Source organism: Acanthopagrus latus, chromosome 7 (genome assembly GCF_904848185.1).
Source record: "Acanthopagrus latus isolate v.2019 chromosome 7, fAcaLat1.1, whole genome shotgun sequence".
Lineage (NCBI taxonomy): Eukaryota > Metazoa > Chordata > Actinopteri > Spariformes > Sparidae > Acanthopagrus > Acanthopagrus latus.
In genome coordinates, this window is record NC_051045.1 from 416,366 (window position 1) to 432,500 (window position 16,135).

The window sequence follows — 16,135 nt, forward strand, 5'->3', positions numbered from 1 at the left end:
TCTGGGTGTGAGCAGGTGTTTCTGACTGTGAGCAGGTGTTTCTGACTGTGAGCAGGTGTTTCTGGGTGTGAGCAGGTGTTTCTGACTGTGAGCAGGTGTTTCTGGGTGTGAGCAGGTGTTTCTGACTGTGAGCAGGTGTTTCTGACTGTGAGCAGGTGTTTCTGACTGTGAGCAGGTGTTTCTGGGTGTGAGCAGGTGTTTCTGACTGTGAGCAGGTGTTTCTGACTGTGAGCAGGTGTTTCTGGGTGTGAGCAGGTGTTTCTGACTGTGAGCAGGTGTTTCTGGGTGTGAGCAGGTGTTTCTGGCTGTGAGCAGGTGTTTCTGGGTGTGAGCAGGTGTTTCTGGGTGTGAGCAGGTGTTTCTGACTGTGAGCAGGTGTTTCTGGGAGTGAGCAGGTGTTTCTGACTGTGAGCAGGTGTTTCTGGGTGTGAGCAGGTGTTTCTGGGTGTGAGCAGGTGTTTCTGGCTGTGAGCAGGTGTTTCTGGGTGTGAGCAGGTGTTTCTGGGTGTGAGCAGGTGTTTCTGACTGTGAGCAGGTGTTTCTGGGAGTGAGCAGGTGTTTCTGGGAGTGAGCAGGTGTTTCTGGGTGTGAGCAGGTGTTTCTGGGAGTGAGCAGGTGTTTCTGGGTGTGAGCAGGTGTTTCTGGGAGTGAGCAGGTGTTTCTGGGAGTGAGCAGGTGTTTCTGACTGTGAGCAGGTGTTTCTGGGTGTGAGCAGGTGTTTCTGGGTGTGAGCAGGTGTTTCTGGCTGTGAGCAGGTGTTTCTGGGTGTGAGCAGGTGTTTCTGGGTGTGAGCAGGTGTTTCTGGGTGTGAGCAGGTGTTTCTGACTGTGAGCAGGTGTTTCTGGGAGTGAGCAGGTGTTTCTGGGAGTGAGCAGGTGTTTCTGGGTGTGAGCAGGTGTTTCTGGGAGTGAGCAGGTGTTTCTGGGTGTGAGCAGGTGTTTCTGGAAGTGAGCAGGTGTTTCTGGGAGTGAGCAGGTGTTTCTGGCTGTGAGCAGGTGTTTCTGGCTGTGAGCATGTGTTTCTGGGTGTGAGCAGGTGTTTCTGGCTGTGAGCAGGTGTTTCTGGGTGTGAGCAGGTGTTTCTGGGTGTGAGCAGGTGTTTCTGGGTGTGAGCAGGTGTTTCTGACTGTGAGCAGGTGTTTCTGGGTGTGAGCAGGTGTTTCTGACTGTGAGCAGGTGTTTCTGGGTGTGAGCAGGTGTTTCTGACTGTGAGCAGGTGTTTCTGACTGTGAGCAGGTGTTTCTGGGTGTGAGCAGGGATTACAGATGTCTCAACGTGTTCTTACATGTGTTAAAGAGAACACTGATGTCTGCAGATGTTTGAAATTGCCAGCTTGTAGGTAGGTGCCTACAGGTGTGAAGTGATAGTTGAGATAAGAGGTTATTGGTGTGTAAATATTGCAGCTGTGCAGGTGAGCAGCAGGTAGAAGAGGGTCTCAGAGTAACTGTTTGTTTCTTCCTGTCTGCAGCTCGGCCGCCATGTCTAAAGCGACGGTGAAGAAGCTGCACTGGCGCTCGAAGGTAATGTTTCAGTACCTGGAACATTAACTCTCTCTTCTGCGACCGTCATGTGACTTCTTGTCCTCCATGTTTATTGTGTCTGCAGGTCCAGGAGAGCTTCGTCCCGCTGGGCGGCGCCTCCGGAGAGCTTGGTCTGGCCATTGGGGGCGGGGCTGACTACGGCGAGTTCCCGTTTGTCACAGTAGCCCACGGGGGCGGGGCCACAGTGGGTGATATCATCTTAGAGATTGGGGGCACGCCCGTGTTAGGGATGACGCTCGGTGATGTCAGAGGTGTCCTCAACTCCTGTCCTCATCCAATCAGAATCAAGACGGTCTCACCAGGTCAGTGGACGGCGGCACTCTCATGTCGACGTTTATTTTGTTTTATTGATTTTATGTTTTATTGATTTTCTTCACATGAAGACACAGATGGAGTTTAACACAGCTCAAACTATTCAGACATTAACTGATCACAAACTATTCTGAGTATTGATCTTTGAAATCATACCAGATTACAAAATAATCAGCAGGTGAACTGATTCTGAAAATAATTATTAGTTGCACGCCTGGAATTGTATTTTGATGTCTGGACTGTAAAGATCTCTTTAATTTGGTTCTAATTACAGGAAGTCTGTACTGAGCATGCTCACTGAGCCATGTGCTCTACAGACACTGTCTTCATATGAACAGATGTCATTCTTGAACACAGCACCAAGACTGAATACATCCAGGCTTTCATTAGAGCCAGCAGAAGAAAGACAGAAACACTTCCTGCTCTGTATGAAACAAACCCGTCCGTCACTGAGACAAACAGACTCCATGTTTCTAATCAAAGACAGAAAGAAGTTCATGTAGAACATTTGCTGAATGAACAAGAAGGTCCAAATAATGCAGAATGAGTCAGAGACAGAGTTTCACAGAGTTTATAAAGTGTCTCCAACTCAACAACTCACTAAACTGACACATTTGTTAAGGGAGTCTGGTGCTGATGTGTTTCTGGTTCAGTGGTGGATCAGTCTTACTGACATCATGTCCTGTGTGTCTGTCAGGGTCGTCCCTCTGTAAGGACCTCAGGTTGTACCTCAGCAAGTGTTTCACTCCGGGCTCCATGGACAGTCAGCTGCAGCAGCTCATCAGAGAGAACCTGTACCTGCGAGCTGTCCCCTGTAAGACTCACCTGTGCACGCACACACACACACACACACACACACACACACACGCACACCAACTGAGGGTTAAAGTTCAATCTGACCAGCATGGTGGAGTGTCTGTCTCCCCCTTCAGGTAGTGAGAGGAAACACACAAACCCTGTTACTGTGCTTCACAACACTCAGTGATGTAAACGAGTCACACAAGAGTCCAGATTTAAAAGTTCTGGTAACTGAAGCGCAGAGTTCTGTGGTGGTGACAGCATTAATCAGCACTGTGAGAACGGACCGTCAGATCTCTGCCCAGTGGATTTACATAAAATGTTGGAGTGTTGATGAACTCTGTTAATGATTACAGGAAGTGGACTGAACATGTGTTATATTTAAACAGTGTGCGTGTGTGTGTGTGTGTGTAGTATTGTAGGTCACTGTGAGTGGAACAGTTGAGGAGGGTGAGTTTAGTTATCAGCAGGGGAAATATACTGGAGACACACACACACACACAGCAGGGTGGAATATTTCAGGACTTTGATGTATTTACATTCTGTGGGTCAGAGTCTCTGATAGGACGACAGCCCCGTCCCTCTGTGATGACATCACGGTGTCCTCCCTGCAGGTACGACCCGGCAGCCTCGGGACGGAGAGATTTCAGGTGTGGACTACAACTTTGTGTCCATCGAGGAGTTCTTCTCTCTGGAGGAGTCTGGAGCTCTGCTGGAGAGCGGCAAGTTCAAAGGTCTGAAAGAAAAACAGCCACAACAACACACACTGTCCCTTTATTATTAATATTGTTATTATCATTATTATGACACATTCACATGACTCTACATGTTTTACTCAGTCCACATCATCCGGACGTGTTGCAGTGTTTTCACCCTGAGTGAAGCTGCTCAGCTCCAGGATGAAGTTTTGAATGTTGTTTGGGAGGAAAAGAGGATTTTCAGTCTGTAATCCTGGGAACAGATAACCTGCCTCACTCTGGCCTACATCTCTCTCACCCTGCAGTATTAATCTGATGGGATTATTGGGACTAGAATAGAAACTGAATTCACACATAAATAGTAAAAGTAAAAGTGATGATGCTCAAATCCTTAACATGACTAAAAACTGACGCAGACATTTTTTATCTTCAGTTCAGTTTCAACATTTGACGAGAAGACAGCAAAGATGAACTGCAACTTCATACCTGAAAAATAAAGATGACTGTTTTTTTCTTTTCTCTCCGTCCAATCACAGGGAACTACTATGGGACGCCCCGCCCAGTCCACATCGGCCCAGAAAGTCCACCAATCACGTACCAGGAACACCGAAACCTGCTGAGGAACTTCAGGACGAGGAGCAAATCTCTGAGCAACCTGGAGAAAGCTGTGGAGGAAGGAGACAACAGTGAGGAGGACAGTGGACTGTCAGGTACACACACACACACACACACACACACACACACATACATGCATGTGCACACACACACACACACAAAATATAAAGTAAAGTTTAAATGCTCATGTGTGACATCATTGAGAAAATTAATTAAAAAGTGTTAATCAATCTAACAAACTCTCTGTCAGCGGGTTCAGCTGGAGCCCCGCCCACCACCCTGCCTCTCAGCCAATCATGGGAGTCTGCAGCGGGGAGTCGGGAAGGAACAGAGAATGGAGTAGGAGGAAGAGGAGTCAGTAGAGGAGGAGTCGGAGGAGGAGGAGGAGGTCCACTGCCTGAAAACTGGGAGCTGGCCTTCAGTGAGTCAGGAGAGCCGTACTACATCGAGTAAGTTATGATACTGAAGAGCTGAACATCAATAATCAGATTGTTATTGATCATTCTCTGAGGAGTCTGCTACATATTAGTAAAAGGCCTCGTTATCTGCCACTGCACATCTGATGACTGTTACTATATTACCCAGAATTCATTTTAACCAGGGGTGTATTAAGATGATGATGATGATGATGATGATGATGATGATGATGCACATCTCTTTCAGTCATAACTCAAAGACGACCAGCTGGCTGGATCCTCGAGCTCAGAAAGAGACGACTCCTTGTACAGAACGTAAGTCTGACTGACGGATTGATTGACCAGTTGATTGATTGTTGACTGTTATTAGCTTGTTGAGGTGAAGAGGTGAAATCTCTCGGTCAACATGTTATTTTTTATTTCTGGAGGTTTCTCATGTTGTAACTTCCTGTGATGGGACTTTTATTTTGACAGGCAGCAGGGGGCAGCACAGACTGACTAACATCCTGTTAGCTCTGCTGCAGCTGTTAGTGACATCACTTATTGTGTTTACAGTGTTAAAGCACTTGTACGTGACTATTAATGTTTTTACATTATAAATAGATCTGATCATTTATAATAGTGTGTCCTCACCTGTCCTCACCTGTCCTGTCACTGACCTCCCGTCTGTCTCAGTCCCAGAGTTCACGGAGCAGCCCAGTCAGCTGAAGGGTTACTCCATCCACACTCGGCTGTCGAAAGGTCCTCGAGGATTCGGGTTCAACATCGTCGGAGGAAGTCGTCCCCGTGAGTTTCTCCAGGTGTACAGCGTCACACCTGGAGGACCACCAGCACTAAACACAGGTACTGAACCGGTTCTGATGCTACTACTGTTGATACCACAAACCCATCGATCCAACAGAGTGTGTACAGGTTATCATCACTGAGAGAAGAAAACGTTTGTCAAATCTGGAGACACAAGTTGAAACCTGATCTCCGTTCAGGTTCCTCCCAACAGGATCTCAGAGTTGAACTTTGACCCCATCATGTCATCCTGCATGTATCATTACATTACACATTCTGACTGTTCAGGATATTTTCTTATCCACATGAGAGTGATTGTCGTCACAGCGCTCAAACACTCGTCTCCACGCGCTGCTGTCGGTATCAGCAGTGAGAAAAAGGAAAATGATTTAACGAGCGTTGATGAAACGTTGAGACGAGCAGAGATGTCTCGACCACAGCCGAGCACGTCTTCTCACTCCGTTACCGTAGTTACATCACCGGCTAATATGACATGTTGACTCAAGTCATCACTGTGATTTTAGTCCGTTTTGTGAGCCGCACGATTCATTTTAGATCGTTTGTGGTCCAGAGCGAGGACGACTGACTCGTACGGGACGAGTCGGAATTAACAAAAAAATTCCTAAATCATATGCTCAGCTTTAAGGTCGAGCAGGAGGCTGTGAACTCGGCTGACGGTGAACAACAAGGTGTCGACAGCAGGAGAGCTAGACAGCTGTTAGCAGCCTAACAGAGCTAACAGCTGACAGAGCTAACAGAGCTAACAGCTAACAGAGCTGACAGCTGACAGTGCTAACAGCTGACAGAGCTAACAGAGCTAACAGCTAACAGAGCTGACAGCTGACAGTGCTAACAGCTGACAGAGCTAACAGAGCTAACAGCTAACAGAGCTGACAACTGACAGTGCTAACAGCTGACAGAGCTAACAGAGCTAACAGCTAACAGAGCTAACAGCTGACAGAGCTAACAGAGCTAACAGCTAACAGAGCTGACAGCTGACAGTGCTAACAGCTGACAGAGCTAACAGAGCTAACAGCTAACAGAGCTGACAACTGACAGTGCTAACAGCTGACAGAGCTAACAGAGCTAACAGCTAACAGAGCTGACAGCTGACAGAGCTAACAGCTGACAGAGCTAACAGAGCTAACAGCTGACAGAGCTAACAGCTGACAGAGCTAACAGAGCTAACAGCTAACAGAGCTAACAGCTGACAGAGCTAACAGCTGACAGAGCTAACAGCTAACAGAGCTAACAGCTGACAGAGCTAACAGCTGACAGAGCTAACAGAGCTAACAGCTAACAGAGCTGACAGCTGACAGAGCTAACAGCTGACAGAGCTAACAGAGCTAACAGCTAACAGAGCTAACAGCTGACAGAGCTAACAGAGCTAACAGCTAACAGAGCTAACAGCTGACAGAGCTAACAGCTAACAGAGCTAACAGCTGACAGAGCTAACAGCTAACAGAGCTAACAGAGCTAACAGCTGACAGAGCTAACAGAGCTAACAGCTGACAGAGCTAACAGAGCTAACAGCTGACAGAGCTAACAGCTAACAGAGCTAACAGCTGACAGAGCTAACAGAGCTAACAGCTGACAGAGTTTCTGCTCAGAGGAACATGGAGAGTTTATCTGACCTGCAGTCTAATGAGACAACACAAGTTTACACTCATTAACAGTATTGAGGTATTTTGAAGGTCAAATGTTTTAACTAAATACTATAAATATATAAATAATAAAAAAGTTACATCACTTCAGATCAGTCATGTCTGTAAGTACACATGCAGATACTATATATGTTTATATGTGTATAATATATGTATATATGTACACAGTATATATGTTTATATGTGTCTATGTGATGGTTATGAAACAGACAGCTCTGTGTGTCGGTGCAGGATTATGATGCTGTTTGGTTCTCAGGTCTTTATTTTTCTCAGGGACACAATCTCATGATCTACAACTAATCCACACACACACACACACACACACACACACACACACACACACACACACACACACACACACACACACACACACACACACACTCTCTCTCTTTAATCTGTCCGACACACACAGCCTCCTTTCTCTCCCACACTGTCAGACCTGCTCACGTGCACTGAGGATAAATGGCAGGAATGTATCACACACACACACACACACACACACACACACACACACACACACACACACACACACTCCTGGGAATGAGAGCGCAGAGTTTCAGCTGAAAAGCTCTTGAAAGCTTTAACAGCAAAGACCAGAAAGAAAAAAAATTGAGGAAAAGTTACAGAAGTAATAACAAAAAATATAAATGAACTGAGTTAACCTCACTATAGATTATAGTTTCTTAACTGTAGAAGTCTGTTTAATATTTAGTCACTCGGAAACGTTGAGCTGAAAAGTTTCAACTTGAGTGAAAAAACGTCTGTGAGGAGAAAGAATTCTGTCTGACCGGTGGAGCTGGTGAGTCAGAGTCAGGTCAGGTTCAGATGGACGTCAGCAGGAGGTCTGAACTTCACCTGAGATCTGCATCTGCTGGGACTGCAGATGTAAATTAGCCAAAGGCTAACTCTGGCGCAATGCATTAAACGGTAACGTTTATGTTTAAACACTTCACATTGCTCCTTACAAATAAAATTGAAACTGAAATTGAATCTCGGCGTCGGTCTGAAGGTTGGACCACAGATCGGGTCGTCCCTCCATGAACGTGCCTCCATGTTCTGACCTGCAGACTGACGTGTATCCTGGTCTCTGTCCTCCAGCTGACATCCTGGTCTATATCAACGACAGCTGCGTGTTGGGTCGCTCTCATAAAGAGGTGGTGGAGATGCTGAAGTCGGTGCCGATGGGTCAGAGTGTGGACGTGGTGCTGAGGAGAGGATACCCGATGCTCTACAACCCTGATGGATGTCCTAAACAGAGTCTGGAGACGGTGCGGCTGCGCTGTAGTGCCACTGTACCGCTGTTGTGTTACGACTTTCACTCTCAGTATCATGATGATCTTTTGTTGTTGCCTTTCTCAGCAGCCACAGACTCCCAGTGAGACCTCCAACCCCCCCAGCGTGAGCCGCGGCCCGACACACCTCACCTACAGCCGAACGCTGGATGCCAACGGCAGCACACCAGGTCAGAAGATGACTTCAAACCCAGAAAATTAAATGACAGAAAAGTCTCTAGCAACCTGAAACCGTCCAGTTTGTTTGTGTTGGTCATTAAAACGTCATTCCTGCAGACGTCTGTGTGAACTGAACGCTCGGTTACATCTTTTGTTTCAGCTCGTGAACAATGGGAAGAAAAACAAAAGTGTTGTTTATATTTTTGTTGAGAGTGAAATTGATCTCTGATCAGCTGATCAAACGCACATTATTTAGTAGAATCTACTGATCTCTACATCCATCCACCAGTTATCTGTCTCTTTCATGACTGTTCATCATTAATTGATCTGTCTTCATCAGTTGTCTCTAATCATTACTCCTTCATTCTGACACCCAGTAGTGAGCCAGACTCCGCCCTCCTACGTGGCTCAGCCAATGACAAACGGGCTAACAGGTCCGCCGACACCCACCTCCTCTGACCCCCCACTGGGTCCGCCACCCCCTCCAGAGAGGACAGCAGCCAATCACAGTGACTCTGACGGCGGCCTGTCCAGCGCTGGAACACGAAGGTGGGAGGAGCTTCAGCATTAGCGTTAGCATTGTTAGCAACAGTAGCTGAAGTTAAGAAAGTCAGACGACTGATCAGATTCTGACAGCTGACACGAGGAGGTTTGTTGTGGCTGTATGTGTGGAGACATCTGAACATTTAAACCAAGTCTCCAGCTGCTTCTGATCAGTTTTAGTATAAAACATCTGTTTTGTCCCTCCTCCTCCTCACAGGTCATCTCTGATTCGCTACAACAGCAGCACTCTCCCCGCCCTCTCCTCCTCCTCCCTCCTCCACCATCAGAGCTCCAAGTCTTCAGAGAGTGATTTGTCCACGTCCACACTCCCAAACTCCTGCTCAACACTCCCCATCACGTCCTCGTCCTCCCACACTCTGTCCAAACTACCCCTCTCTCAGCCAGAGACGGGCCTCCTGCAGAACTCCACCAGCCCCACCTCCTCCTCCACACCTCCCGGTGCTCCTGTGCAGCGTCCACCGATGCCCCAGACCTCCCTCGCCCTGACCCCACCCAGAGACGTCCCGCCCTGCGGCTTTAACGGGTGTCCGGCCAATCACCAAGCGCCCTCCCCGTCCTCCCGTGGAAACCCTGGGCTGGTGCTCCCCCTCGCTGCAGGGTCGCCTGGGTCAGCTCCTGGCGGGGAGCTCGTACCGGTGGCCCTCGGGCGCAGCGAGAGCGGCGGGCTGGGGTTTAGTGTGACAGCGGGGGGGCAAGGAGGTCAGCTGGCGGTGGTGAGGAGGGTGTGGGATCGACGGCACTGCCCCTCGCTGCAGCCGGGCGACGCTATAGTGAAGATCAACGGCGCTGACGTTCAGAGCCTCAGCTTCTCCCAGGTGAGAGATAACCAACATCCAACCAAGCACAGTTGATCTCCAGATCACAAGCACGTCTGTGACATCCTTCACCTCGTGGGTTTCACAGAGATGCTTTCTGATCCGACGCAGAGAGCTTTAAAGGCTTTGAGCGACCTCCATGATGTCACTCTGAACCGCTCAGAACCTGTTCAGACCTGACTGATCCAATCACACGTGAACAGGTGTGAATGGACCCAAGCCACATTCAGAGGTGGTCAGAGATGCATGTGACCACACTGTTTCAGCAGCGTGATGAGGTGATTTCCAAGTTGTTTCATGAGAACAAACTTTGTGAAATGACTTTGACACGTTCTGAATCATCGTCTCCTTCCAGTGAATTCAGCATTAAATCACAACATTAGGTTTGTTTGTTTCCTTGTATAAAGTGTCAGTCTGCTGCAGCAGCGTAGTTGATGAAAAGTTTCGGATGTAGTTGTTGATCGTCAGACTGTAAAATAAGATTTGACAGCTCCACCTTCGTAAAGCTGATTTCAGACGCTGCTGGCCGATCTGACAAGGACCCGGTCTGAAACATCTGAGGTGTGAGACTGGAGGACCAGTTTCTTGTCGGCCTGTCTTGCTGTGAGCTCGATCTCAGAGTTGATCCACCAAGAAAGGTTGTCATCATTGTCCTTTCGGTGCAGTTGACTTGTTAACAGTGTTAATTATACACAACTTTAAACCTTCATATTATCTAAACCAGTGAGTTACAGTCAAGTCATGAAGAGATAAATGAGCTGCAGAAACCAGCTGTAACTATGTTTACTTCTGCTGGAGAGCTGGATATTTAACAGGGGCTCTGCTGGGATTGACTGGCTGGTGGAGCCTCAAGTGTCTGTCAGAGGAACTGCAGGTTTTGGTGCTTTTGCTTTATCTCAGTCTCACTCCAGGACATCTCAGAATCCAGATGTTTACATTTCAGTAATGTGATTTTGTGGCCTTTGGTTCGGCAGGTCCAGAGGATCCTGCAGGAACACACCAAACAGGGAGAGGTGGTGCTACTGGTGTTCAGAGGAGGTACTGCCAAACATTACACCATCACGCTCATCGATCTTGGGTGGTGATGAACAATCAGTGAGCTCCATGTGATGTTGGAGCAGCAGTGAAACATGAGCTGACACCTGCATCATGTTCTGTCTCCTGCAGGTCCCGCCTCGTCTCCAGTTGTCACTCCCAACCTCTACAAGCCCCTCCCCTCCCCTCATGGCCCGGTCACCCCCCCCTCCTCGCACCCCCGGACTTTAGCTGACTTGTCTTCCCCATCCACCGGTGCCTTGGTCGGGGGCGTACCCCCACTCAACCAGGCCGGGTTGGCCCCTGAGAGTCCCCAGGAACCCCACCAAGGTAACTGCAGTCCTGCCTTGTGCTGGGGGTTTAACCCCCCCCCCCCCCCCGGCATCAGTCTGACTCCTCCTTGTCTTCCAGGGGCCCCTCCTGCTCAGACACCTAACGGGCCCCCAGCCTCGGCCCTCATCCAGAGCACCAGCTTCCTGGACTCGGTTCCTGTGACGCTGACCTTGGAGCCACGTGATTTGCTGGGAGTAGAGGAGAGCGCCGGTGGGCCTCCTCCCATCAGAGGGGGAGGAGCACTGGGAGCTGTGGCCAAGGACGGGAGAGGAGGAATCAAAGCGTCGGAGGTGGAGCTGAGGAGGCGGCCAGGAGAAGGTTTCGGATTCGTCATCGCCTCTCAGGAAGTGACTAACGGAGGTGAGTCCCAGTTCTTCTTTTGAACGTTCAGCTGTTCATTCATCATGTGAAGTCTGAGGTTGGCTGTCGGCCGCCTGAGCCATTGGATTCTCTGATTGGCGGTGTGCTAGCGAATCAGTGCGGTGTGTGGGAGGGTCGGAATACTGCATGCGCTTTGTTTTTCTATTCACTCTGTTACATCATTCCCCGTTTTCACTTTCTGCAGTCCTGGCATGAGACTAGCTGTTATTATGTCCGTTCAGGACAAATTAATCTGTGTTCGTTTGGTAATGTCTCGCTGCATGTTTAGTATGCAGCTGTTTTTGTCTTAAATAGTTAAGTTTCGTTTTGATCAAAAGTAAAGAGAGTTCCATGCATAAACCTCTCGTCCAGTGTCTTTTTTATACACTAGCGCCACCTGCTTATTGCATCTCGTGCAAGTGCAGATCGTACACGTTGCTGCAGAGCTGCCAGCACGTCCAGCCGGTGCGTTCACTGCAACTTCACTGCTGAACGAGTCAGACAAGAGGCAACTGAGTGGTTGGATAAGGCAGTTGGCTGTTGGTTTGAGTCTGGTGGCGTGTGGGGGCCTTTACAGTTGTTCTGACAGACCTGGTTTATAAAGTTTACATTTACATTCAAGGCATTTAGCAGATACTTTTTTTAACATGTTAACTGGTGAGTCTGAACACGACAAACATGAAAATATCTACAGAAAACAGAAGAGCAGTTTACAGAAAGTCACAGTTTCAATCAAGTGATCTACACCATTTATACGTGCACTGGTGTGTCCACATTGCTGGTGGTGGTGATACAGCACGGTGCTTCTCCTGGTAAACACACCGACCTCTCCGACTCCGGCTGTCTGTGGACAGACTGGTGGACCCCCTGCACACACTGCAGTCCGATGCAACAGTGCTAATGTTACCCAGCTGTTCATGGAGGAGCAGCTCTCTGCAGCCCAGAGACTCTCCAGCAGCAACACTGTTGTGGAATTTCGACTCACTTGACGGTTCAGGGGAGATGAAAAAGACTCAGGGACACCAAGACTTACGTTGAGATAGTTTATAGAACAAGATCTTGAAGGAGCAACATCACATCACATCTGTCTGCACAGAGTGCTGCCATGATAATCCTAACCAGTTTTTCCCCAGAGTTCAAATTCTATCTTACAGCTTCAGGAGGAGGTTCAGGGGGTGATGCAGAGTCTCTCCCTGTAGCAGGAGGACTAACAGCTCCGGAGGAGAAGTAATAAGCCGAGACGAGCAGCAGAAACTCCAACAGCTGAAGAGGATGGTGTGTTTACTGGGGAAACTACAGGTGCTACCACTGCACGTCAGGCTACAGTGTAGAAGCATAAATCAAGTTTTATCCTGTGTGATGAGGAAGCGTCACACATGTTGGTTTATTTTATTTTTCAGAGATCCTTTATTGATTTCTCTGAGAAGAGGGTTCACTCTGGACAGTTTAGAGAAAGTGAGCCTTGAATTCATATCTTTAGTTGTTCTTTGTTGAATCACTGAAGGCTGCTGTTTAGTTGATGTTCGACGTAAATTATATGTTATACATGTAAACTGTATAGTAAACTTTACTACTGTAATTTTGATACTTCAGTACATTTATTCATCAGAGACTTTAAGACTTTACTCGAGCACTCTTCATGAAGGTGACTTCCACTTTCACTGGAGTCACACTGACACACAGTAACTTTACTCTGACAGTGACAACAGAACAACCACCAGGACGCTGCTTGTTCTTATTGTGGCTGTAATGAACTCAGCAGCCTCCAGGGGGCGCTGACAGCTCTCTGTTACTGCAGGCCTGTGGTTTACTGCAGTGACTGTTTCACATACAGTAATAATGAGCCTCTGGTTGGTTAAAGCAGCACCTGAGCTTCAAGGTGCATTCAACTGGAAGGAACAACCAGGTTTACAACACAGTTACAGAGCACTCGAACGCACCTCTGCCTCCCCTCTGAAAACATTAACAACAATCTCTACTGTGTGTGTGTGTGTGTGTGCGCACGTGTGTGTGCACATGCGTGTGTGTGTGTGCATGTGTGTTGGTTCAGGTCCCTCCCACCTCTGTCTGCTCAGTAAGCCACGCCCCCTCTGCTCCCAGCTCTCTCTCTCTCTCTCTTCTGCTCATTCTCAGTCTCACTCGACCGCTCCAGGAGGCAGGACCTGCTTCACACAGAGACAGAGAGAGACAGAGAGACAGAGACAGAGAGACAGAGAGACAGAGAGACAGAGACAGAGAGAGAGAGAGAGACAGAGACAGAGAGAGACAGAGAGAGAGAGAGACAGAGAGAGAGACAGAGAGAGAGAGAGACAGAGAGAGAGACAGAGAGAGAGAGAGAGAGAGACAGAGAGAGTTGTTTTTGGTGTTTCTGGTCTGAACTGATCATCATGTTGGAGCGTCTTCAGTCCGCTTTGAAAACTGTGAAGGATTCCAAATGTAAGTCACTCAGAGTGTGTGTGTGTGTGTGTGTGTGTGTGTGTGTGTGTCATCTTTCAGCTCTACTTGGAGTCTTTAGTTGTTTTCTGCTGGTTGGTTGAGGCGGTTCTGACTCTGTGGTCCAGATGTTTCTGCCGCTGGGTTCTGTTTAAATCCAGCATGACGACACACCTGCAGTTCACCTTCTGTTCGGATCACAGCGCCCTTGTTCCTTCAGCTCATCACTCCAAAACCACAGAAAGAGCTGCACACCTGGACTACAACAACATGGACAGCCAATCAGAATCCACCTGAATTCACAGGATTAATTAGACACAATTAGTGTAATTTCATTCTTCTACAAAACAAAACAAAACTTCTATTGACAATTTAAAATCACGTCCTTCAGTCTGTTTCTGTGTGACGTGCAGCAGTAACAGTATCATCAGCGTAGAATTACACATTACATTACATTACAGTCTCTGAGCTTGTCTGGTGCCAGTTTACAGAACACCATCGATCAATAGACGTTCACATTGTTATCATCATAGTTATTGATCAATCATCGGGGCTTATATTCAGCATTTTTTTGATGAGCTGATGAAATAAACTAATTTAAAAATGTGTTGATTTGGATTTCATGCAGCTCAACTTTGACGCAAAGGTTTTCAATTTTACTGTAATTTAATATCAGTATTGACCCTGATCAACCCGATCAGTCTTCTCCTGATCAACCCGATCAGTCTTCTCCTGATCAACCCGATCAGTCTTCTCCTGATCAACCCGATCAGTCTTCTCCTGATCGTTCTGGTGTCTGCTGGCGTGGACGGCGTGTGGTCAGAAACAGCTCGCCGCTCTGGAGGCTGTTGTTGATCACACACTCTCTGTGGCGTCAGACTCTTTCACTGATGTGACTGATCAACTCATGTTACCCAAAACATGATAAAACACCTAACGCAGGTGTTTACTGTTACCGTGACGATGACAGTCACCTGACACCAACATCCAGGAAGAAAACTCCTGCAACACGTTAAAGCTCATCATGTTATTCTGACGTGACGTTCGTATCTCCTTTACAACAAACGCTGTGAGAACACGACACTCGTCCACACGTGACCAGATCATCGGAGCAGGTGTCAGTCGGGTCGACACCAAAGTCCACTTCATGTCTTTAAAAATGACTAGAACTATCATAGTTCTACAGAATGTGTTCTTATTCTTTTGGTAAGAACACTTCTGTACTTCTACTTCAGTAAAACATTTCTCAGCGTAGCATCAGAATCAGTTCTGTTACTTCAAGTTTAAGATGTGACGCTCCTCCTTCTTCTTATCAGCTTCAGGAATGTCTGAAATAGTTTCACCTCATTGAAACCGTCTGAAGTGTGTGTGTGTGTGTGTGTGTGTGTGTGTGTGTGTGTGTGTGTGTGTGTGTGTGTGTACCAGCTGGTTTCACTGAGACTATCAGAACATTCTGAGCACAGAGCTGCTCAGTGTTGGAGAGTCTTCATGTTTCAGTCTGAGCACATTTAAAGCTCTGATGTTGTTGTAGTCGTGTGTTCAGCTGCGTCTCTGAAGACGTCCAGGACTCAGAGCGTCTTCACGTTTCTCTCACCTTCTTTAAAAGTCTTTTACTGGCTGCTGGGCGTGTTGTTGGTTCACCTCCCGTCTCCTGCAGCCGCTCGACCGTCCAGAGTTTCCAAACATTAATCTGTAACACACATTTGGTTTCAGTCACTAAACGAGCTGGACTGAAATTATTAAATTAATAAAGTGAAATTTACATCAAGTATAACAACACGGGGCGCCGCTTAGCTCGGTTGGTGGCACGTGCGACCCATGTGCCGAGGCTCTGCAGTGGACCCGGATTCGACTCCCGGCCCGGGTCCCTCTGCTGCGTGTCACTCCCCCCCTCTTACCCGGTTTCCTGTCACACTCTTCAGCTGCCCTGTCAATAAAGCTAGAAAAGGCCAAAAAATTCAACACACGCACACACAGACTCACACGTTATGTAACAGTAAGCTGAGCTCTGTTTGTGTCCAGATGTGTCGTCTGTTTGCAGCTGGGACTTCATCGTTAAACACAGTTAACCCAAACTAAATGAACGATCATCACAGTTCAGCCTGACGACCCGTCAGCACCGCTGTAGTTCTGACCCGATGAGGAAACATTATCAGAATCTGAGATGTTGGATCAGTACCAGAGCCGATCCTGACCTTGACTGTGAAACAGGAAGTGTTTACACATCCTGCAGTTTCTGAATCCGATCTCTTCTTCTTCTGAAACATGGTGACATTTTAATAGAAGCTCGTTAACGGATCAGCAGACTGAGCTGATAA

The 16,135-nt window shown here is 47.7% G+C and overlaps 1 protein-coding gene and 1 long non-coding RNA gene across 15 annotated transcripts in view; one reads left to right on the forward strand and one right to left on the reverse strand.

The window, feature by feature from the left end:
- LOC119022699 overlaps positions 1–16,135 on the reverse strand; it is a 36,508-nt gene that overhangs the window by 15,146 nt on the left and 5,227 nt on the right. The window contains exons 2-8 of one of the 8 annotated variants that reach the window (XR_005076048.1): positions 15,412–15,507; positions 13,887–14,077; positions 13,446–13,549; positions 5,023–5,195; positions 3,835–4,013; positions 3,190–3,386; positions 2,582–2,677 (exon numbers count right to left, since the gene is read on the reverse strand). This is a non-coding gene — a long non-coding RNA (uncharacterized LOC119022699). Of the gene's footprint in view, positions 1–2,540; positions 2,678–3,189; positions 3,387–3,834; positions 4,014–5,012; positions 5,196–13,445; positions 13,550–13,886; positions 14,078–15,411; positions 15,508–16,135 lie in introns of those variants that run through there. The other 7 variants (XR_005076052.1, XR_005076051.1, XR_005076046.1 and 4 more) reach the window with 7 other exon arrangements.
- Positions 1–16,135, forward strand: part of magixa (MAGI family member, X-linked a) — a 40,406-nt gene that overhangs the window by 13,375 nt on the left and 10,896 nt on the right. For 4 of the 7 annotated variants that reach the window (XM_037103883.1, XM_037103876.1, XM_037103877.1 and 1 more), the window contains exons 2-16: positions 1,468–1,519; positions 1,605–1,842; positions 2,550–2,666; positions 3,265–3,384; positions 3,885–4,058; positions 4,214–4,412; positions 4,627–4,694; positions 5,055–5,222; positions 7,925–8,094; positions 8,186–8,288; positions 8,655–8,826; positions 9,038–9,656; positions 10,631–10,694; positions 10,824–11,021; positions 11,103–11,384. In XM_037103883.1, the coding sequence (XP_036959778.1) occupies positions 1,478–1,519; positions 1,605–1,842; positions 2,550–2,666; positions 3,265–3,384; positions 3,885–4,058; positions 4,214–4,412; positions 4,627–4,694; positions 5,055–5,222; positions 7,925–8,094; positions 8,186–8,288; positions 8,655–8,826; positions 9,038–9,656; positions 10,631–10,694; positions 10,824–11,021; positions 11,103–11,384 (2,734 nt within the window). In that variant the 5' untranslated portion in view covers positions 1,468–1,477. The remainder of the gene's footprint in view (positions 1–1,467; positions 1,520–1,604; positions 1,843–2,549; positions 2,667–3,264; positions 3,385–3,884; positions 4,059–4,213; positions 4,413–4,626; positions 4,695–5,054; positions 5,223–7,924; positions 8,095–8,185; positions 8,289–8,654; positions 8,827–9,037; positions 9,657–10,630; positions 10,695–10,823; positions 11,022–11,102; positions 11,385–16,135) is intronic. The other 3 variants (XM_037103881.1, XM_037103880.1, XM_037103879.1) reach the window with 3 other exon arrangements.